This window comes from Bos indicus x Bos taurus, chromosome 12 (genome assembly GCF_003369695.1).
Source record: "Bos indicus x Bos taurus breed Angus x Brahman F1 hybrid chromosome 12, Bos_hybrid_MaternalHap_v2.0, whole genome shotgun sequence".
In the NCBI taxonomy this organism is placed as follows: Eukaryota; Metazoa; Chordata; class Mammalia; order Artiodactyla; family Bovidae; genus Bos; species Bos indicus x Bos taurus.
Genome location: NC_040087.1, coordinates 83,785,115 through 83,808,765, shown reverse-complemented (window position 1 = coordinate 83,808,765; position 23,651 = coordinate 83,785,115). Strand labels below are relative to the sequence as shown.

The 23,651-nt window shown below is 47.3% G+C and overlaps 1 protein-coding gene across 2 annotated transcripts in view; it reads right to left on the bottom strand.

Annotated features, from left to right (window-relative positions):
• Positions 1–23,651, bottom strand: part of MYO16 (myosin XVI) — a 519,236-nt gene that overhangs the window by 81,283 nt on the left and 414,302 nt on the right. For both annotated transcript variants that reach the window (XM_027557960.1, XM_027557959.1), the window contains exon 28: positions 17,444–17,546. In XM_027557960.1, the coding sequence (XP_027413761.1) occupies positions 17,444–17,546 (103 nt within the window). The remainder of the gene's footprint in view (positions 1–17,443; positions 17,547–23,651) is intronic.

Genomic DNA, 23,651 nt, shown 5'->3' with positions numbered 1-23,651 from the left:
CCACACTGGGAGGCACATTCCAGGGAAAGCAGAGACACTTTCCTGTGAACGTGGGGCATACACTGGGAAATTGAAGAGGAGGCCATCTAACTTTGTACCAATTATTCTGGAAATGTACGAAGTTCCAGAAAGTAAGAAAGAGAAAAACAAGTATCATATATGAACACATATATGTGGAATCTAGAAAAAATGGGACAGCTGAGTCTATTTGCAGGGCAAGAATAGAGACACAGATGTAGAGAGATGTGGAGGCCGGGTGGGGAAGGCGGGGTGGGGTGAACTGGGAGGCTGGGATTGACATATATGCACTTCCAGGTGTGAAACAGGTCATCATGGGAAGCTGCTGTATAGCACAGAGAGCTCAGCTCGGGGCTCTGTGATGACCTGGAGGGGTACGATGGTGGGGTAGGGAGTCCCAAGAGGGAGTGGAAATATGTATGCATAACGCCGATTCAGTTCATTGTACAGCAGAAACTAACACGACATTGGAAGGCAACTATAGCCCAATTGAAAAAGCAAGAAAAGCCTGGCTTGAGAATGGATTGTTGGGTATGGTTTTGGCAGGACACCATAATGGGATCAATGATTCAGGTTTGGAAGGTTCCACAGCTGTTGCTTGTCCGTTGGCCGATTTCCATTTGTCCTGGGCCCCGCCTTCAGGAGTGGATTTTTGATGCCTGTTTCTTCCCTTCTGGTAGGGCTTGCATGACCTTCATCTGCTTTCCCAGAGTAGCCGATGAATGACCCTTAGATTCTCTCAGCATGCTGCAGTAGGTATTCACCACTGCACGTGGATATTTACATTTCCAGAAGAATGTGAAGAGATACTCCTGAACTTCACAAGTGGTAGGGTTGTGAGGAAGGTGACCGATTAGAAACAGAAGATGAGGAATTGTGAAGTCCTGGTAAAAGATGAGTCAGAGAAACAGATGATAATGTCTTCCAGGATGAAAAGAAGGTATGATGAACACCGAACACATAAGCCAGGACTGGAAGTCATTCAGCAAGTTGGAAATAAGACCTCTGACTCAGTAGGTGATACGAATAAATGATGGAGGGACTAAATGAAAAAGACAGAAGACAGAAGGTTGGGCACGATGATGTAGCTATTTAGCTGATCCTTCTCTTCCTGGATAGCTCAGTTGGTAAAGAATCTGTCTGCAATGTAGGAGACCCTGGTTGGATTCCTGGGTCGGGAAGATCCCCTGGAGAAGGGAAAGGCTACCCACTCCAGTATTCTGGCCTGGAGAATTCCATGGGGTCGCAAAGAGTCGGACACGACCGAGTGACTTTCACTTTCACTTTGTCCTCTACCGCGGGCTTTCCAGGTGGCCCTACTGTCTACCGTCCGTGGAGTCTTGAGGAGTTGGATGTGACTGAGCGACTTCACTTTCACGTTTCACTTTCATGCATTGGAGAAGGAAATGGCAACCCACTCCAGTGTTCTTGCCTGGAGAATCCCAGGGATGGGGGAGCCTGGTGGGCTGCCGTCTATGGGGTCTCACACAGTGGGACACGACTGAAGTGACTTAGCAGCAGCAGTGGTAAAGAACCTGCCTGCCAATGCAGGTAGATGTAAGAGACGTGGGTTCCGTCTCTGAGTTAAGAAGGTCCCCTGAGGAGGGCAGGGCAGCCCACTCCAGTATTCTTGCCTGGAGAATACCATGGACAGAAGAGTCTGGCAGGCCACAGTCCATGGGGTCGCAAGGGTCGGACATGACTGACCAACTAAACCACCACCACCACCATCCAATAGGCAGATTCATTCAGTCATTCTTTATTTTTATTGTTTAACCACATGACTTATCTATGGGTTGCTTATGTCTGGAGATGCTCATTGAAATTTTTGCCTTCTTATACTGTTCATGGAGTTCTCATGGCAAGAATATTGGAGTGGTTTGCCATTTCTTGCCTCCAGATTGAAGGCAAAAGAACAGGGCAGTAGAGGATGAGACAGATGGATAGCATCACTGGCTCATCACCAACTCAATGGACCTGAACTTGGGGAAACTCCAGGATAGTGAGGGACAGGGACACCTGTCCATGGGGTCGCAAACGGACACCACTTAGTGACTGAACAACAACTAAACTTGTTAGCATTTGCTTGGCTATGCTGGCTGAGGGAGCTTTCCCCAAGAGAGCAAATTGAGAATAGGGCCACGGTTGTGATAAGCAGGACATTATGAACAGAACCACACAGTATAACTGAGAAAAAAAAAAAGAGCATCTTATTTGTTGACACCATGCTAGGATATGTGGCCTAGATGGTAAAGAATCCACCTGCAACGCAGGAGACTTGAGTTTAGTCCCTGGGTCAGGCCTGGAGAAGGGAATGGCTACCCACTCCACTATTCTTGCCTGAAATATCCCAAGGACAGAGGAGCCTGGCGGGCTACATCCATGGGGTCGCAAAGAGTCGGACATGACTGATAGAGTAACATTTTCACTTTCACTATGATAAGATATAAGAACTTAATGAAGCATTACTGAATGTACTAAACATGTAGTCATCTCAAAGAGACTGTAAAATAAAATATCCCAAATTTTATTCTTCAAAAATATGAAACAGATTCACCCCAAAAATGTTTCTTTCTCCTTAAAAATGAAATTAGCCATTTAGTAGTATTTCAGATTCCTTCTTCAGAAATTATTCCGAATAATACATTTCAGTCCTTAAGGCCTCGGCTCTCAATGATACCAAGGATTACTGTTGCTGTTTGGTCACTCAGTCATGTCCAGCTCTTTTGTGACCACATGGACTCTAGCCCACCAGGCTCCTCTGTCCATGGGATTTCCCAGGGAAGAATACTGGAGGGGCTTGCCATTCCCTTCTCCAGGGGATCTTCTGACGCAGGGATCCAACCTTTTTCTCCTACATTGCAGGTGAATTCTTTACGGCTGAGCTACCAAGGATCTATACTAAGGATTAGTAGGACATAAATCAAGGAACCTATCTTCATCAGGAAAACCCAGACAAGATCCCTGCGTTTTCAGGCATTTACCTTGTCTATTAATGACACCGACAAGGAGAAAAGTGTTGGTCATTTTGATTTCGTTTGCGTGCTGAATTCATACACATTTACTCTGAAATCAGTGCCTTGGTACGCTATATCAAATCCAGTAAATTAAGATTCATCTGAATGAGACCAAATGTCGGGAGCACCTCCACTCTTGACTTTGGTTGCATTCTCTTCTAAAAAGCTGTTCTCACAACCAGAGAAAAGGAGAGCCTGACACGTTCTCCCACCCAGCCCTCCCCATGTACACCCTGGAGGCAGCGTGTTCCTATCTGAGACGAAAACCTTAATGTCATCCTGACTCCTGTAAAGTAAGCCATCTGTGAGTAGAGTCATCGCTATTTTTATTAGAAAACCATTAGGTTTTTTTTTTTTTCCTTTCTTGAAGGGACAGATTTTAAAAGATGAAACAAAATTGTCATTGATGACTTTGAGAGTTTCAATGACTGATACAGTTTTTAGGGGTTTTTCAGGGATGCAGGCTACGGAAACAGAGACAAGGCTGGATGGGCAGTTGCCATGCAGCGCAGGTGGCCTGGAGGCTGCGCTAGAGATGCTGAGGGCATCTGCGAGGTCCCTACCCTGCCTCCCTGTCCTCATCCTCAACTCTGACTGTCACTTCCAACCAGAGAGGCAGACATGGAGGGCTGCCCTTCTTGGAAAGAGGAGAGGGTCCCACACTTCCTGCTTCCGTGGCCTCACTTTTTCAGGGGCGTCCTTCAACACTTCACCACCATTTCTGCATCACTGGCCTCACCTTTTTAGGGACATTCCCCCATCCGATCACCCCTTGCTGTTTGGAAGATCGTGGGCAAAACTACCTTCAGAAAAGCCATCTGTGAATTAGAGTCATCACTGTTTTTATTAGAAAACCATTAGGGCTTTTGTTTTTGTTTTCTGAAGTGACAGATTTTAAAAGATTAAACAAAATTGTCATTGATGACTTCAAACGTTTCAATTACTGATACAGTTTTGAATGTATCTTTCTAAACACCAGTCTCATTATGTTCTGTTGTGGTTCAGTCACCCAGTCATGTTCGACTCTTTGCGACCCCATGGACTGCAGCATACCAGGCCTCCCTGTCCCTCACCATCTCCTGAAGCTTGCCCAAGTTCATGTCCATTGCATCTATGCTTAAAATTATTTAGTAGCAGGTCATAATTTCCAAGATCATGCTCAAACTCTCTTGAAATGTTTATTAGACTTTCTATAGTACAAGATCCTTTTCCAATGCAATTGAGTTTATTCTCAAATTATATCATCTTTCTTATTGTTTCTAAATAGGAACATTTTTCTCCTTCTGGCTTAACATATAACACTGTATTTTTCTTCATATCTCTCTCTAAATCATCTGCTAGAATGGCTCCTATTCATCCTTCAAAACCCAGATGGCTTCATGAACTCTCAGCCTAGTGGGTACTTTATAATAATGAATCATTAAAGTCATATATCTATGTCAGTAATGTACCTTGTAGATATCTCTATCTTCTAATGTACCTTCTAGAGATATCTCTACAGTGGAAGGCCACTGAATTCCCATTTTTGTCATTATTGGAATACCTGTTGGAATGTTCAACTTGACTGTGAAATATTTGTGGGCTAGGATACTGTTGGAAAAATATGAAGGGCACAATTTACACATATTAGGTGAAGGAAAGCAGATGGCATGACAAAATGGAAAAAACAGAATTTCAAAGAAAATGATTTTAATGGATAGTAGCTACAATGTTAGCTAAGATTTTTAAAATTATTTATTTCAAATAATTGAATCTTAAAAAAAATAAATCCATTTACACTATGCAAATGCATTCATTTAAGAAAAAAATGTGTCTAATGCAGCTGGAGAAACAGATGTTCCATGTCATATTTCTGGTGCCATCACATTCTGGTATAAGATAACTGTATCCAAAATCTAGGACTCCATCCTCTAATTCTTTACCTGCCCTTGGCTCACCTTGCCACTGCCTCCAGTCTGTTAACACCCTAGAAACCTTTCCATGATTTTGTATTGCCTGTAAGCTAAAACGCATGCTTTGGGGTTTGGCATTCAAACGCCCTCATAATATGATCTTTATTAATCTCTGATGGCCTAACACTTTTTACTCCTTTAAAAGAGACATTATTGACTTGAGATTCTAACTCCCCACGCACTGAGGGCAGAAACCCACGGGAGCCTTGTGTCAAGGGCCCGCAGCAGCTGAGCAGCGTTCTTAGTGAACGATGTCACCGCTGTGGCCACTGTTCCGTACGTGCCATCCCTGTATATCTGTGTCTGCGATTACTGGCAGCTTTTTGTTAATAGTTAGCACAGGTTAGATCTGACTGAGAAGGAGTTTACTGTGGGGGCTGATATTTTTGCTGCAAAATGCTGTACCCTTGTTATTATAGATAAAAAATTACTCTTTGAAATTTTTAATCTCCTTGGCTCTAAAAACACTAACATTATTCAAATACATACTTCCCATATAAAGGCAAGATATATAAAATCATAGCTGGGTTAAAAGTAGTCAACTTCTTTCACTGTGATGTTGGAATTTAAAGTGCCCTCCCAATGTCAACCTGTTCAATTTTCAAAACAGCTTTACTGACAACGACAAGGACAACACACTGTCTTATGTGTTTTGATGTCTGTGCCTCTCTCCCATCAGACTTGTTCCTCTCCCTGCTGATCTGAGAATGTCACCGCGCTCCTGTAAAACAGTTCTTCTCCTTTTCACCATGCAAAGCACTTTCTGTACTTACCAGGTAGTCTCTTCCTGACAGAAACAGTCCCCCACGAACGCCTACATTCCCACTTGCACGCTATGAACAGACCTTCACACGTTCCCGGCTATTTGTCATTTTCACATAGGACTTAGGTGCATTGTGTATTGTATCTTTCCTGGTTTTCCTCTCTCACGTTTGTTCACCCACTTATCCTACCATCTGTCTTATGTGTCTCTTCACTCATCATTCATCCATCCTCCTATCCACCCCTCCCTCCCTCTTTACATCCAGTCCTCTATCCATCCCTCCCTCCATCACCCCGTTCATAAATCACACATTTGTCAAGGGCTTTCCTAGTACCAGGCCCTGTGCCAGGCTCTAGACCACAAGGATGAATGGAATATGTCTTATACTCTCAGGAAGCTCAGTGAAACAACCACTTAACTAAAAGCCATCTCCTCCAGGCTGAATTCACATATTTCCCCTATTTACTTCTTTTTTAAAAAATTTTTTCTTTTGGGGTAAGAAATGGATTTATTCAGGTTCAGAGAGAAGCACACTCCACAGACAGAGCGTGGGCCATTGCAGAGGGTGAGCGCAGCCCTGTTTACTTCTTTGGTCTGTTACGTTTCTACAGAAGATCACTGTTTTTATGAATTTATACTTATTATTAGTATTTCCATATTTTACATTTTCATGGTGGCTAATACAGATATCCTAAAGTTCAGTCTGGCTCTGATTGCACTTTAAAACATCACCAAAGGATACATTTGTGCTAAACATAAGTTCTTTTCTCTTTTTTATAAACAGACCATTCTTGAATTTTAACTTTAACACAGAAAAGATAATTACAGCCACACACTCTAATAAGTACTGTATCTTCTGGTATTTGAAGAAGGTGGTTTGGCTTGAATTACATGTAATTACAGATTAAGAAAAATTAATTACTCTCACTCAGAATCCTATGACCTGTATAGCAAGCAGTGATGAATAAAAACCACTATTTTGAGCTTATGAGTGAATTATGTACCACGTGACCCTTTGTATTATTTCATTATGGAAATCATACCAATCTGGTCAAGAGTGCTCAAAACATATCTCTTCCTCCCAGAGCAACACTTCGTGAAAAGCAAACCAAAGCCAAACCCAAACAAGGTTTAGCTCCAAAAAGTGCACTGGGTAAGTTAACGGGTCCTCTCAGGGAGCACCTTTACTCTGTCTTTTTAACAAAAGGGCCTTGAATGTCAATAACTGTTATGCTGCCCCGTGGAATGAGGTTATAAATGATTAACAGCAGCATAAACACAATCACAGCCGTTGTCCCCACTGGGGTGTGGACACAAACTCGAGAGCCCTGCCACCACCAGCACTCTCCATGTTACTGCCACTGTGTGCCCTGATGTTGGCTTTACTGCTAAAGACGCGTATCTTCATGAGCCTGTGTCCTCATCATCTGGTCTTATATTCTTTTTTGAGAGTATTTTAGTGTGTTAGTCACTCAGCCATGTCCAGCTCTTTGCAACTCCATAGACTGTAGCCTGCCAGGCTCCTCTGGCCGTGGGATTCTCCAGGCAAGAATGCCATAGTGGGTTGTCATTCCCTTCTCCAGGGGATCTTCCTGACCCAGGGATTGAACGTGGGTTTCCCGCATTGCTGGCAGGTTCTTTACTGTCTGAGCCACCAGGAAAGCCTTCTAAGATATTTTTAAAAGATTACCTAGGCTTCCTAATTTTACAAATATTTCTTCTGTGGTTCATTCATATTTGCTTTGCAACTCACCTATGTTTATTTTGTTTAACTGTCTTCTGCTTTCAATGCCTATGGGGCCAGGTCTTTCCATCTTTTTTTCAGTATGATTTTTACTGGAATTTAGCTGATTTACATCATTGTGTTAGTTTCAGATGTACAGAAACGTGAATCCGTTATACACACACACGGGGGTTTCCCAGGTGGCGCTAGTGGTAAAGAACCCGCCTGCCAACGCAGGAGACATCAGGGACTCAGGTGTGATCCCTGGGTTGGGAAGATCCCCTGGAGGAGGGCATGGCAGCCCACTCCATTTTTCTTGCCTGGAGAATCCCATGGACTGAGGAGCCTGGCTGGCTACAGTCCACAGGGTCGCAAAACGTCAGACATGACTGAAGTGACTTAGTGCATAAACACACACACACACATATGCCCACTCTTTAGATCTTTTCCCCATATAGGTCATTCTGGAGTGTTGAGTCCCCCGTGCTATGCCTTATTACTTTTCTATTTATATATAGTAATGTGTATATATCAATCCCAATCTCCCGATTTATCCCTTCCCCTCCACTTCCACCCTGGTCACCCGAAGTGTGCTTTCTACATCTGTGACGCTATTTCTGTGTTGTAAAGAAGTTCATTTGCACCATTTTTCTTTGAGGTTTCCCATGTAAGCAATATCATATGGTCTTTTCCGCCTTTCAGAGCTCCACACTTATTCTGTGCAGCAAATTCACACTTGGACATAAGAGCGTGAGCGTATTCCTGACCTAAACTGATGTGCTGGTTTTAAAAGAGTGTTCACTCTTTGAGTCAATAAAAGGTCACATGCTTGTTGACTGAAGGTCCCGGTGAGGGCCTATCCCTTCTCTGCCTCAGCCGCCCTCTGTGTCCACCTGCCCTGCTCTGTCTCATGTGGGTTGCTACCTAAGGCTTGTTGCCTCGCTCCCCAGACCTAGATTTGCTTTCCAGTAATGTTTTTTTTTTCTTCTCATGTTTGAAGCCTGAATTGGATCACGGTGACACTCTCCTTAAAGCTCAATGGCTTCACACTGAACTTGAAGTAGGACGCTGAGCTTTGCTCCCATAAGTCCCTAGGGCTCTGGACCCCATGTCCCTCTAAGCATCCATTCTGAAGGGCGATTCTGCCCCAGAGGGTGACACTGGTTCATAATGGGCAAAACCCCTTAGCTATGACAAGGTTGTGGTATACAACAGGTGCTTAATAAGGGCCTGCTGAATGACTACATCATTCCAGGTGGCGCAGTGGGAAAGAATCTGCCTGCCAATGCAGGAGATGCAAGAGACCCAAGTTTGATCCCTGGCTAGGGAAGATGCCCTGGAGGAGGAAATGGCAACCCACTCCAGTACTCTTGCCTGAAGAATCCCATGGACAGAGGAGCCTGGCGGGCTCCAGTGCGTGGGGTCGCACAGAGTTGGACAAGACTGAGCACGCACACAGCACACGGCGGACTGATGGAGAAAAGACGGACCTCGGGAGGGCGTAGGCACAACCCCCGCTCTCCCAGCAGCAGTAAGCCGGAGCCGGACCGACCCGGGAAGGCGAGCCTCGAGGGGCCGCAAAACCCCGTAACAGCGGAGGGACTCTGTACCCCCTGCCCCAGTCCTAGTGCCTCGTCCATTGTCCTTTCTGGGGAGCGGGACTGACAGGCGAAGAGCAGAGGCTGAGAAACATGGCCTCACAGTGGGGCGCTTTCCCCCTCACGGCTGGGCCCCGGGGCTCTTCTCGGGGGCCGCCCTCCCGGGGGGCAGCACGCCCGCCCCACGCGCTACTTCCGGCCCAGCCCGTGCCTCGCCGCGCTACTTCCGGCCCAGCCCGTCGGCCCAGCCCGTCGGCCCAGCCCGTCGGCCCAGCCCGTCGGCCCAGCCCGTGCCTCGCCAGCCTTCGCGTTTCAGCCTGGACTCGGTGGCTGTGGGTGTGCCCTTCAGGTCCCCGCCCACCTGACCCCGGGGCCCCCGGATGGCTTGCAGGACCCTAACTGGTAGCTCTGAGTGGGTTTTCTGCTCACGGCCCACTTCCCCGTTCCCCTCGTGAGGGGCACAGGCCGTTCCTCCCCAAGATGGCGGCACCCCTGCCTGTGTGACCGCGGGACACACACAAAGTGCGGCTCAGCAGTGGAGCTGACTCGCTCCCCCGACAGACCTGGAGTCCGCGGAGAGGGGGCTGATTGCTCAGACGTGAAAAACCGGGTTCGCAGGGGGCATCGCCTGCTCTCGTGTAGCAGTGGTTGAGTGCCAGACACTACTACTCTGTGCTTTCTGCCTAAAGAGGCTGAGAGGGAAAACGTAGAGTCGCTTTAAAAGAGAGACGAGCACACGGAACGGCAAGACTCGACTGCGCATGCTTCCATTTTCAAAGGGCGCTTGGGGTGAGGAGGAGATTCGTTCATTCAGCCATTCAACAGACACAAGCCGAGTGTCTGTTCTGACCAGACCCCTGGCGGTGTGATTGTGAAACACACACAACACACACGTGTGTGTGTGTGAAAATATGTAAGAAAAAAAAAAAGAGACGTAATATCTGTCCTCAGAGTATAAAGGGATACGCACTGACCAAGAATCAAACATCTATAATGTTATTTTTAAAAACCGAGTGAATACACACCAAGCATCCGGGGTAATTATCTATAGGTAGTTCAGTCAGTGATGGGTGTGATCTATATTGTCTTCTTCCTCTATGTTTCAGATTTCTTACAAAGATCGAACCCTTTGTAACAAAATCACAATCACATATGTGTGTATATGAATGTGTTTAGAACCTGAGAAAAATGGAAATAAATATATACGCACATACACAGTAATTCCCAGTCATAATGCACACAGTACTAAGAGATACTCTTAGATACCTATTTTTTATTATGCTCAACAGTAATGATGCCTGAGAAAGAGGAAGAACATGAGAGAAAGAGTAGTTTTATAGGCTATTTTCTAGCTTGTACTTGTGGTTGATTTACGAAGTGCTCCTCCAGTAATAAAACAAAGGCTATAAACCATTAATTTATTGTACTAATAAGAGCCAAGGGCCCTAATACAATTGTCTCGTCTTCGAAGACGTAAAGAAAGTGGAGCACGCTTAAAACTTGAACAGTTCCTTGCTCTTACTTTTATTATCTTTTCTCTACTGGACTATTTTAGATTAATGAAATAATAAATCCTTCATCCAACTGATTTTATTTAATGTTATGGTAAAATGTTAATCTTGCAATTCTCAGTACTGTCAGAGTGAATCCTTGCGAGGCCATATATTTCAGAAAGACACGCAGTGGAATCTAGGCCATGCCTTACGCAGGAGGATGTGGAGGATGAAGCCTGCCTCAGAGGAAGGTGATGCAGAAAACAATGGCTGCGATTGCTCTGGTAGAATAAGCGCAAACAGGGCGAGTAGACGTCACTGAGTCTGGGGTTCGCTTTCTGCTCGTTCTTTCGGGGTCTCTTTTTTCTTCCTTAAACTACATTAAAAAATTTTTTTTACTAGCCCCAAGCAGCACTGGGACGACCAGAGGGATGGTATGGGGAGGGAGGAGGGAGGAGGGTTCAGGATGGGGAACACATGTATACCTGTGGCAGATTCATTTTGATATTTGGCAAAACTAATACAATTATGTGAAGTTTAAAAATAAAATAAAATTAAAAAAACTTTTACTGGAGTTTAGTTGCTTTAAAATGTCGTGTCAGCTTCTGCTGTACAGCAATGTGCCTCTACTGTGCGTATACATACATCCCCTCTTTTTTGGATTTTCTCCCCATCTAGGTCGCCACGGAGCGCCGAGGAGAGTCCCCTGCGGTACACAGTAGGTTCTCATTAGTCATGTGTTTTACACATTGCTGTTGTTTAGTCCCTCAGTCGTGTCTGACTCTCTGACCCCACGGACTGTAGCCCACCAGGCTCCTCTGTCCGTGGGATTCTCCAGGAAAGAATACTGGAGTGGGTTGCCAGGCCCACCTCCAGGGGATCTTCCCGACCCAGGGATCAAATCCGGGTCCTCTGCATTGCAGGCAGATTCTTTACTTCCCGTCTGTGCCACCTTGAGCAAGTCATCGGGAGCCCTCTTGTGTCTGACTCCCCATCCTCACAGTGTTAGGGAAAGCAGGAAGTCTCCCTGAGGTTATCATCTCAGCTTCTCTTTCCATGATGTCCTGTGACAGATGCACACGGAACACCTTTGCTCGTCCACGAGGCTCCCCTCACCCCAGAGTCCCAGAACTGTCTGGAAGGACAGTAAAAGCCATCCCTGTGGAAGCCTTGCTAAGCAGGGGGCTGCCCGGTGCCCCTGAACAGAGAGATCCATTTCTCTCTTCATCACCCTCCAGATGGCTTGAAAATGAATATAGCATTCAAAGAACTACACAGAAGACAGCATCCCCTACCCAGTTGATTCATATAAAATGTGTGAAAATCAGACGATACCACTTATTTTTCCACTTAGTTTCAGAAGTTTCCCCCTCTACGGAAGTGACAGCATGGCTACAGCAGGCCTGCCCGTCACTGGTGTATGGCTGTGAAAATCGGGCAGAAAGGGTTTCATAAATGAACACAGACTGGAGGGATTATTTTTAAAGGTAACTTTTAAAGTGGGACCGAATTAAAAAAATATATATATTTAAATAAATGAAATACCTGAATAATTTTTAAAAGTACTAGATAGTAGAAAGTTAATAACTAGTAGCTTCATTTAACTTATTTTCAAAATGGTTTGATTTTTTTTACCCCCCACAAAAGAAGCAATCCACAGACCTTTTGTTTCATGAAGAAAAATACCTCTGGTGAGACACAAAACTGTCCTGGAATTCAGTCCTGTAGAGTGTATTCGAATCGTTTCAGGAAACTTCAATTGTTTTTTGAGCAACTTACTTAAATTCTGCTTTGAAATAAGGATAAAGCTCGTCCAGCGTGTTTTTAAAATTTGTCATTTCATGCACATGAACGAGAAACCGCCAAGCACTGATGCCTTTCTAGCCTCACAATTTCCCTTCACTTCTCATCAAGTTAAAACTACCTTCTATTAAGGCAGTGATGCTGATAATGCACAGGAAGCAATGGCAGGACTGAGTCTGCCCAAACTTGTGGTGAGCAGCTCAAATGCTGTGAAGATTCCTTGGAGAAGTAAGGGCCGGTGGTGTGAACTATCCAGCAGGCTAATTGCTCTTTCAGAAACAAAAGTGCTTTAGAAAAAGCACTGTCTGTGTGACTTAGAATTCTTTCATACATGCTTAAAATAATTAAATTGGCCCCATGCAATATTCCACTTAAGCTGTATTTAGGTAGTGATTACAAATTCTAAACATCATCTTTAATTACAGAAGTAATCCACGAATTCATTTCACCTTCTAAATATAGACATACACTAAAATTCCATTTGACTCTCATCTCGAAACCATCCTTCAAATACCAGTGCTCTTAGGTTTCTGTGAATTATTCCAGATTTTAAAGGTTCGTATATGTCTGTGTATGTGAGTGAGTGCTTAGCCTCTAAGTCGTATCTGCCTCTTTGCGACTCTGGACTGTAGCCCGCCAGGCTCCTCTGTCCACTGGATTCTCCAGGCTAGAATACTGGAGTGGGTTGCCATGCCCTCCTCCAGGGGATCTTCCCAACGCAGGGATCGAACCCGAGTCTCTTACGTCTCCTGCGCTGCCAGGCGGTTCTTTACCACCATGCCACTTGAGAAGCCCACGTCTGCGTATATAGAGTCGTTTGATGGTTTCTTATCGATAAAGACTCATTGACTGGCTGGGCAAGTGTGCACCAAGCACCTGCCTGTGAGACGCCCTTGCTGGAGACACGCAGTCCACAGGGCGGACACGGCCTCCGCAACGCGCTTACTCCACTGGTGGGGGACAGACAGGCAGCGGCGCAGTAGAAGACGGGCTGGGTGACCTCAGGAGCGAGGACAAGGCCTGGCCACCCGCCTGCTGGCGGTGCTGCCACTTGGTTCAGCAGGACGGGTCTCCGCCTGCCTCTGCCCACGGGGTCAAGGCGAGGTGAGCACTCCCAGGGTGGCACCTGGACCGTGGATGCTGGCCAGCCCTGCGGCATCCCTGGGTGCCTGGAGCAGCCAGGTCTCCACTCTCAGACTAGAACGGACATTACACACGGGACAGCACCAAACATTTCCTCCCTTGAGCCCAGTTCCTCTGCTTCTCCCTTTTCTCCTTCTCCTCCTTTTTCCTTAAGTCAGGACCCAGCCTCCCAAAGCCGTGGCTGTAGAAGGGTCAGGGGGCTGACGCTCACTTAAGAAAGATTCCAATCAGAACTGGCAGCAACGGCAAGCAGCCAGCGTGTTTTATCTCCATCTACCGGGTGCATGAGAAACGGGAAAAAAAGACACGAACCACGGGAAGCAATCTGCTAGGCTCATCAAGGAACCTCCCAGTGCCTCTGATCAAAGCCCTGGTCTGGAAGCATAATCTGTGCCTTTCAAGTTGTGTCGTCTGAGTAAAGGGACTTTCAGTGGCTACATTAAAAGATACAGATCGGAGCGAGTGCAGCGGAAAGAACCCGCCACCGAAGAGCCGGGTCTGGTCCTGGCAAAGGGCCTTCCGGCCCAGACGAAATATTCACCCCACCTTGCATTTTGATCAGGAATCTGATCTCTACGGCGACTTCCTCATGTCTGCAGTGAGGTTATTCCTGTTCCCTGCCTCCTTTCTTTCTTCTGCATGGCATTGTTAGCTATCAGGGTTAACTTGGATAGAGCAAAGCAAAATAATAAAAACACCCTCGGAGTTGTTGTAACAGACTTCCAGGATGAGAGGAATCATTATTGGTGAGACTTCAGAAATTCCAAGGCCTCGAATACTGACTGGAAACCCACGGCTACGTGAACAGTAAACAGCACCTGCGGATCACTAAACAAATGCACAGCACTGAAGGAAAGACGACTCTCTCTCCTCGTGTGCAACAGAAGCAGACCCCAGGGTTCAGTAGCGCGTACGGAATTGCTCTAATGTGCAAAAGAACAGGAGCGATGGAGCTACAGCCCCCATGCTGATGCGGTGAGGGTTTCCTGCATGGGTTGTGATGGCTGTCGGGGAGAGAGGAAGTGATCTCACAGGATCCTCAAGACCCACGGGAGCCACGAGAAAAGACCCGCTTTTCAGTTCAGAGAACAGAATTTCTCGCTAACACTCCGCGCAGATTCACGCAGCCAAGGATGACTCCAGTCTCTTCCTGTTCGAGCATCACTTCTAAGTGCAATGGAAGAGAACAGCCATCAGTTTCATGCTAACCACTCGGAGCCAGAGGACGCACAAGGGCTGCTTCATGGAAAATATGTTGGCCTCTTAGCAATCTGAGGACCATGGTGCCTGAACAAAACCACCCATTAGGACCTGCTGCTGCTTCAAACATTTCTTACTTAATCCTCGTCCTTGTTCACCTCCCACAAGAGACTGGTAACAACTCTGCCTGTAACTTTCAATGCATTTCAAACAAACACTTTACTTCTGAAACTGAGGGGTCTGGCTTTCTAGGTAAGAAGTTTTTTTTTCCAATCATTTGCCTTCGGACTAGTACAAGAGTGAAATAGGAATACACTTTATTTCTCTAGAGTCAATAATTCGTCTTATAGCATAGAGAATATGAAAGGTTACATCTTAGAGAAGCTGAAGAAAGCCACCTTTCCTAACTATTCAAGATGGAACGCGTAAGCGAATACGATCTGCAAATGAATACGTTTCTTCTTTTCTTTGGCCTCCTTTAGGGAGACAAAAAAAAAAAAAAAAAAAAAGCCAAGGAAAATAAATTAGTGTAATGAAATGGGAACTCTTCCCCGTGTTTTATTTTGATGTACTTTTTCAAAGCCCCAGTGTGTGTGTGGTTCATCGTCACACCATACCCAGCGGCAAAGTCAAAAGTGTCCTAGCACACGTAGGGGAAGGGACAGCTGCCTGGCTGCCCTGGGTTGTCCCCTCCCTCCTCGTTTGACCCCAGACTCCAATCAGGTGTCTTGGAGGACCGAAGGCTGGTCAGGTGTTATGGCTCCTGCCAGTCCCTCTCTCAGTGGAAGAATCTTCCCAGATCCCTCAACAACTCAACATTCTTTCTCAACAGTAATAAAGTACATCATTCTTATCTATGTTTGTTAAAGAGTAAAATGCAACAAAATGCAACAGGAAAATCTTTGTGTTCTGCATTCACTTCTGTTCAGTTGTTGTTCAGTTGCTCAGTCGTGTCTGACTCTCTGCGACCCCATGGACTGCAGCATGCCAGGCCTCCCTGTCCATCACCAATTCCTGGAGTTTACTCCAAAACTCATGTCTGTTGAGTCGGTGATGCCATCCAACCATCTCGTCCTCTGTCGCCCCCTTCTCCTGCCCTCCGTCTTTCCCCAGACACTGGCTTAAAGTTCTGAGAGTGAGTCAGCACGCCAGCCCCACGTCTGATGCCGCTGAGTCCTGCGTGGCTCGCTGACTTCACTCTCTGTTAGCAACTCCTCCTTCCTCCTCCTTTTTTATCCTGTCTTTTGGCACGGATGTGCATCTGTGCCTACTACAGGCTGTGTGCGCGTCCTCCTTCAGACCGCTATTTAAAGTTCAACTCCGTTATTAGTTAAAAAAGGGAAAGAACAGGAGAAAGGATAATAAAGAAAGTGCTTGGGTGGCACCGACAATTAAACCGTTACTCATCCATGCTAAAATGCTGGGTTCCTGGTTCTTCGTCATAGACGGCTGAGGATGCTGGTGTCAACCCAGGGCTCAACGCCTGCCTTACCCACCCTGTCTTCCCCTTTAAGACACACCAGCAAGTCTGCACCTCCTCTTCGTGCCATTTCTGCACTAAAGCACCCTTTTTTGGACTCATCAACCATCATATATTTTCCCTCGGAGGCACTCTATCTCCCTATCATTTTTGAAAGATGAGACTTATGTCTGCTTTCCCGTAATTGTTCTGTTTTGCCGAAACTGCTGCTGCTGCTGCTGCTAAGTCGCTTCAGTTGTGTCCGACTCTGTGTGACCCCATAGACGGCAGCCCACCAGGCTCCTCTGTCCCTGGGATTCTCCAAGCAAGAATACTGGAGTGGGTTGCCATTTCCTTCTCCAGTGCGTGAAAGGGAAACGTGAAAGTCAAGTTGCTCAGTCATGTCTGACTTTTAGCGACCCCATGGACTGCAGCCTACCAGGCTCCTCCGCCCGTGGGATTTTCCAGGCAAGAGTACTGGAGTGGGGTGCCATTGCCTTCTCCGTTTGCTGAAACTACTGGCTACCAAACTCTCTGCCTCCTGTGCAGGTTCCGATGTTTTATAGCTAGAAACTTGCAGGAGTTCCTGGTGTCAAGGACCCCGATTCCCATCATTGCTCAGTTTTGTTTCTCAGTTCTTTTACATCTCACGTTCCTCTTCCTGGCACTACTCACGGCAGTCTTCTGAGTTGCTTCAGGGATTAAACAAAATCCAGGCTGCGCCACTGGGTTTCTGAAGAGCACTTCCCTGCCCTTCATCTCCTGCTCCTTCCTCCTCTGGAAGCATGGCTACCACCCCAGGGAACCCTGGGCTCTGTCAACCACCCCTGTTTTGGTTCCTCTGACTTCTCCCCTTTTAGACACTCCAGAAGGCTCTGCTGCCTATGTTGGGGTCTGAGATGCAGGCAAACTCCATCCTGAACTCTTCCCCAAGTCATGAACATTGGCTCCGGGCTTCCTTCGTCCTGTGTTTGCTGATGAAATTGGTGAATCAGGGCTGCTGTGTGTTCAGGGACTACGCTTGGCATCTCTCTTTGCCAAACACATCCCAGCACTTTGGTTTTGCTGGTGAGTCTCAGGCAGCGGCAACCCACTCTAATATTCTTGCCTGGAGCATCCCATGGACAGAGGAGCCTGATGGGCTACAGTCCACAGGGTCAGACACAACTGAAGCGGCTGAGCACACACACACACACTTGGGCAGCTCCTGCAATGACTCAGCTCACCTACTGGCAACCCTGACCTGCTCTGGTAGGAGCTTGGGGGTCACCCACCTGCCACCCTGGTAACGGGCAGTGCTTCAGGGCCAGCCGGCACCTCTCCTCGGCGGGCAGTGTCCTCTCGTTGCCAGGGAGGGTCTCGGCCAAGGGCCTGTACCTGCAAAAAGCAGCAGGGACAGGAAAGCCATGAGTGAACTGGTCAAGCAAACGACTTTTTTCAGCAGCATTGCCTTTGCTATCCAGTTTTTAAATCCTTCCCCTTTCCTACTTTGTCCTCTGTGCCCTCACACCTCTGTGTGTCGTGAATTTCACCCTGGATCACTTGGAACGGCCCTTGTCCTTTACATGGATGTGATTTTAAAAGGAACCAAATATACTTCTCAGTCCTCTAATGTACCTTTAATATTACCAGGAGAGATGCAAACCATTTATCAAAAGCGCGTTTGAAGAGAAAGAATACGAATTTATTAGTTCTCATTTAGACTTTTAGAATACTCTTAAAATACACCCTTTACGATATTCCAGCATTCTTTATCAATGTTTGAGACTGAATCTAGATGAAGTTAGAATCTATAATAAAGGCAGAAAGGCGCCCAGAAGTCTTATTTAAATGAGAGGTAGAGAAGTGCCCTCCCCATAGAGTAGAGATTGAGTGCTTTAAATCTTCTAGAGAGACCGTTTATTTTTGGAAAATTCTTCCAAATAATTAAATTTCACTCTCTGGTTGAAATTCATGGCTATATAAAGTTTTCCTCTGGGTTTCTTAAAAAAAAATGTCTTTAAAGATTATATGACCCATTAAAAAAAAAAAAAAGGTGCAAAGGCATTTAACGTGACATGCGAGCAACACAGCATGAGGAGAAAGGGGAGGGGAGGGGCGGGGAGGGTGAGCACAGGAGGAAGGAGAGAAGCACAGGGGCTGCATCTGGGTGTTTATAATCCTCACACTGGGCCACCCTGGGAACTTAACTGCCGATCGGTAAGTCACTGCAATTCTGTCAGTTTCTGTGGAACATCTTAGCTTTCCATCTAAAGTTTGTTGCAGCAAATCTGGCATCTTCTAAAATGTGCTCTGCTTCCCGAGGGAAGCAGTGAATTCCCTGCACCCTTGGCTGCCCACCCTCCCCACCCGAGCACTGACAGGGCTGGACATGTCCCACTGGCAGTCACATGGGCATGCTCGGTCACCCAGTCGTGTCTGATGCTTCGCTACCCCATGGACTGTAGCCCACCAGGCTCCTCTGCGGATTCTCCAGGCAAGGATACTGGAGTGGATGGCCATGCCCTCCTCCAGGGGATCTTCCTGCCCCAGGGGTTGAACCCATGTCTCTCCTGCATTGGCAGGTGGATTCTTTACCCCTAGAGCCACCTGGGAAGCCCCACTGGCAGCCACACCACTTCTTCATTTCTGCAAGTACAGAAGAGAAATGAGGTGTCCATTGTGCGGGGTCGGGGGTTGGGGGCAGTGCAGCAGGAACTATGGATCTGGGGCACAGCATAAACCCTGAGAAGATACACCAGTGTGACCTTTTCAACAGCAGACTTTTGTTTCCTCTCTAAAATCCTTTTAGCGCTGTCCCCCACAACTCACCATTTTATCTGCCCTGGATTGAGCATCGTCATCGTCCTGCTAGCCATGAATCAGGCAAAATAAATATGGCAGCATCAGCAACATCCCTTCCCTCTCAACCCTACATTTTCCTCATGTATTAACTCAGGGTACAGAAGGGAGTAAAAATAGCAGCAGAGACTGAACATGCATTTGGAGCGCCAGAGGCGAGGCTCTGAAAGCTCTCGCTCATTGTTTTGATCACACCGAATGGTCTAAGACGATCTGTGGATGATATTCAGTGATTATTATTTTTTTTTTTTTGATAAGAGGCAGGAATATGCTTTCCTACCCAGTAGGCACTAGACTTGGTATCTGCTGTATTTATTTTTTAAGCTGGTCTTACTGTGGTTGCTGCAGAAGAGAGTCTTTCCAGGCTGGCACAGAGCAGAGGAAGCAGGGATAACAGAGGTTGTGTGTGGGGGCTTGGGAAGCAGGAGGAAGCTGCAGGGGGCAGTGGAGGGATCACCTGAAGGTGATAGGCATTCCCCAGAGATGCTGGCATATGACCTGAGGGCCTCAGTGGGCAAAAAGGGATGATGCGTTACCACGTTCGAGGGGTTCAAAGGTGATGCCTAACATAATTGTATAATGTTTCTGAATAGGAAAGAAACTGGACTGGGGGCCTAAACCCAGACTCAGGTTTCAGCTTCGCAGCGATTTGCTGTGAGGTCCTTGGCAAGACACCGAGCAGGAATTCTCCCCCTTCTCGGTACTGCACCTGCGTGCTTCTCAGGATGTGACACAAATTCTGTGTTGTGCTGTAAAGGTGAATTTACTTTTTATCTGTCCCTGAAGTGTGTGATCTTCCCCAGGGCACTGGGTTGTCTCTGTACATTGCATGGTGTCTACAGAATTGTCTATGTGTGGAGAAAGTAACTAGTGGGTTGGCCAGAAAGTTCTTTGAGGTTTTCCCATGAGGTGGTATGGAAAAATCCACAGGAGCTTTGTGAGCAACCCGATCAAGGATGGGAGGCCAAGAAGCTGGGCTGGAGGAGTGGAGGACAGGGAAGAACGTTTCTCGGGCGCCGAACAAGTGCCAGGAATTTTCACCTGCTGCTTCCCACGCTCCTTGAAGGTGCAGCACGTCTGGATGACTACCCTCTTTCGACAGTGAGAAGCTGATGGTCACGGAAATGAAATCCCTTGCCCAAGTTGACATGGATGATGTTGAATTGTGTCCCCCCCACCGACCCTCCGCTGCCCGGGATAGACGGCTCAGTGGGTAAAGAGTCTACCTGCAATGCAGGAGACACAGGATACACGGGTCCAGTTCCTGGGTCAGGAAGATCCCCTGGAGAAGGAAATGGCAACCCACTCCAGCATTCTGGCCTGGGGAATCCCATGGACAGAGGAGCCTGGCGGGCTGGTTGCAAAGAGTCAGAGACCACTGACGACCAAGCACAGCACAGGGGATACACAGATGTGACCTGATTTGGAAATAAAGGCTTGAATGAAGCAATGCAGTTAGAATGACGTCAGCAGGCAGGGCCCGAATCCCACAGGACTGGTGTCCTGACAAGAGGCAGAAATGCTGTATGAAGACAGAGCCACAGGGAGGACATCACTTGGCGAGGGAGGCGGGAGTGGGGTGATGCAGCTCAAAGGACTGGGGGCCACCCCCAAAGCTAAGGAGGCAAGGAAGGGCCTCAGAGGGCTGGGGCCCCGCTGGCGTCTCCGGGACTGTGAAAGAGTTCGTTTCTGTGGTTCAAAGCCCCCCCGAGAGACCTGACACAGACGTGGAAGGGGCTGAGCCGGGCTGCACTGGGGCGGCCTGACTCCGGAGCCGGTGTCTCCACCAGCGTCGGTCGTTCGAGGCATGGAGGAAGCCTCCCCGGCCCCAGGTGGTTCCAGAGTAAAAGGGACGACGAAACTGGGCACAAACGTCTCAAACGGCCAAACCCCCGGGGGCCCCAGCGGATGGCACTCTCAGAGACAGGACTCCTTGGTTCTCTGACCTCTGGGTGACTGGGCCTTCCTCTGGCAGTAAACTAAGCTCCTAATGAAATACAGACTCATTCAAACACTCAGGAAAATCAGCGCATTTCCACCACTTAGCCGGTTACACAATGAAATGAAATCACTCACATTATCTCTTTATTCTTTTATAATTGTCTCATTCTGGAACTCTGCTAATTATCACGGAGAATGGAATTGACATAATTCAAGTATCTGAATACAGTATTAACAAGTCAGAACAAAAGTCTTAACACGCGGTGCCTTTCTCTTCTCGTTTTATATCGTTCTTTTGACACTTAAAGTGGTATAATTCTGACATTTCAACCGAAAAGACAAAAGCGTCATCTTAGACAGGGTGAGGTACTCTATTTTAATGTAATTAAAAACATCTTGTCTCTGGAATCTGAGTGTCACCTCTAGATGCAGTCACGGGTCCACCCCTGCACTGAAGCTTGGCCTCTGGGAGACTTCCATCCCAGACCGAATAGTGATGACCACCGCAGAGCCGCACATGGTCCTGAGCACAGGGGGTGGGGGTCTGGAGAAGGGGCTTCTCCTTTCTTGTTCCCACACATCCCTGGCCTCTGGTCCAGGAGGTGGTCACCTCCATCCACCCAGGCTGACACCTGCTCTGGGCCCCAGAGGGACCAGCCAACCATAAGAAGTCAATGTTCACTCTTCCAGCTGACCCCCTCCTGTCTCAGCCCCATCTGGGATGAGAGACGTGACTGGTATCTGGTTCCATGTCCAGAATCGCGTCCTCTGTTTCATTCATTCGGGCTCATTTAATCAACCAACCAAAACTGACTCAGCACAAAACAGATCCCGGGAATGCAGCGGGAAACAAAACAAGTGTGTCAGTCGCTCAGTCATGTGTGACTTTTTGCAACCCCATGGGCTGTAGCCCGCCAGGCTCCTCTGTCCAGAGAATTCTCCAGCAAGAATACGGGAGGAGTGGGTTGCCATTTCCTTCTCCAGGGGATCTTCTCGACCCAGGGATCGAACCCGGGTCTCCTGCATTGCAGGTGGACTTTCTCGTCTGAGAGCACACAATAGATTCCAGGAACACAGCAGGAAGCAAAACGGACAAAAGCCCTTCTGTTCCATGATGGAGACAGAGAATAGAAATGTAAATGAGGAAGGAGGTCAGACCAAGAGAGATGGAGAAAAACGAAGCAAGGGAGGTTTCAGGGTGAGCAGATTCCTGCCCATCAGGAAGGGGCAAGGCCCTTTCAGGTAAACAGGATCCACACTGGACGTGTGGGGTCCGGCAGCCTGGGGCAGGTCGTGTGCGCATGCTCAGAGAACCAAGGGGGCGGGGCGGCTGGAGCACGTGGGAGGGTATACGGAGGAGATGGACCCAGAGGTAACCACACGGGGGGACGAGGACCCCCACGGGTGACGTGAAGGGCTTCATCTGGAACTCGGTGGGCAGATGAGCCACATCAGTGGACACTTGAAGAATCATAAAAGCTGCGAGGCAGAGAGCAGGCAGAGGGAATGAGCAGGGGGCTGGGGAGAGCCTCCCAGGACGTGGCTCTTCCAAACGATGGGAACTGATAACTCGGTCCATATTTGAGGCAGATCCAATAGGCTCTGCCACGCATTGATGTGGACGAGAAGGAAAGAGAGGATGACCCCAAGTATCTTGACCGAGGAGACTGAGGATGAAGTTGGCATTGACTGAGATGGAGAAATCTGGGAAGATAACTTATTTTCCTGGAGAAACTCTCCATAAACAGAAGGAAACAGTCGTGCAACTCAGGAGACCCAGAAGGGGAGTGGAGGCGAAACACCCAAAGGAGGTGTGGACCAGATGTCACCAACTCCCCCGGGCCAGACTTGGCGCCCCCCTGGTTGTCCATTCCTCAGCTGGGGTCAGCTTCTTTTCTGTCGGGACCTTCTGCCTGACTGGCAGGACAGTACTGGCCATGCGGGAAACTGGGTCTGTTTCCTTTATGATGCATGATACTCTGGGTTCTCTTGGGGTTGAAAGCTAAAACTGTGTTAGACACTCCATCTGTCTCATGTCTCTTGTGAAATGTGTCTCTGATGACTTTCAACTTCCCCTTCCTCCTGGTCTACAAGCTAAATTCCCAGCAAGTTCTAGCACAGTTCAGTCAGTCAGTTCAGTCACTCAGTCGTATCCGACTCTGCGACCCCATGGACTGCAGCACGCCAGGCTTCCCTGTCCATCACCAACTCCCGGAGCTTACTCAAACTCACGGCCTATCACAGTTACTGAAAAATTTTACGGCGCCCATACTCATCATTAAGTGCTCTTTCTACATCAAGGATTCATGAAAACTCTCCTTGGTGTACTCACAGAAGACGATGATGGAATAGTAACAGATGTGACCACCACTGACGAAAGTGTGGGCGAAAAAACCACATCACTGGCCCTTTCCTTCTGGGGTCTCTATCTAAGAGGGCTAGGGTGAAGTTGCAGTAACAGAGAAGAAGCTAACAATTAAGAAATGCAAAGTAGAATCTAGGAAAAGTGATGAAATAAATATTCCTCTTTTCAAAATGGGTTGTTCCTCCTAGTTTCAAGAACAATATTGAGATTCTATCCCTCATGGTCCTAGAAACAAAAAAAGAGCTCATTCAGTAACTGCAGGAATCTGGTTAAACATTGTAAAGACTCTTAGCTGACTCTCATAAAATTGTAGAATCACTGCCTTAGAAAAATAC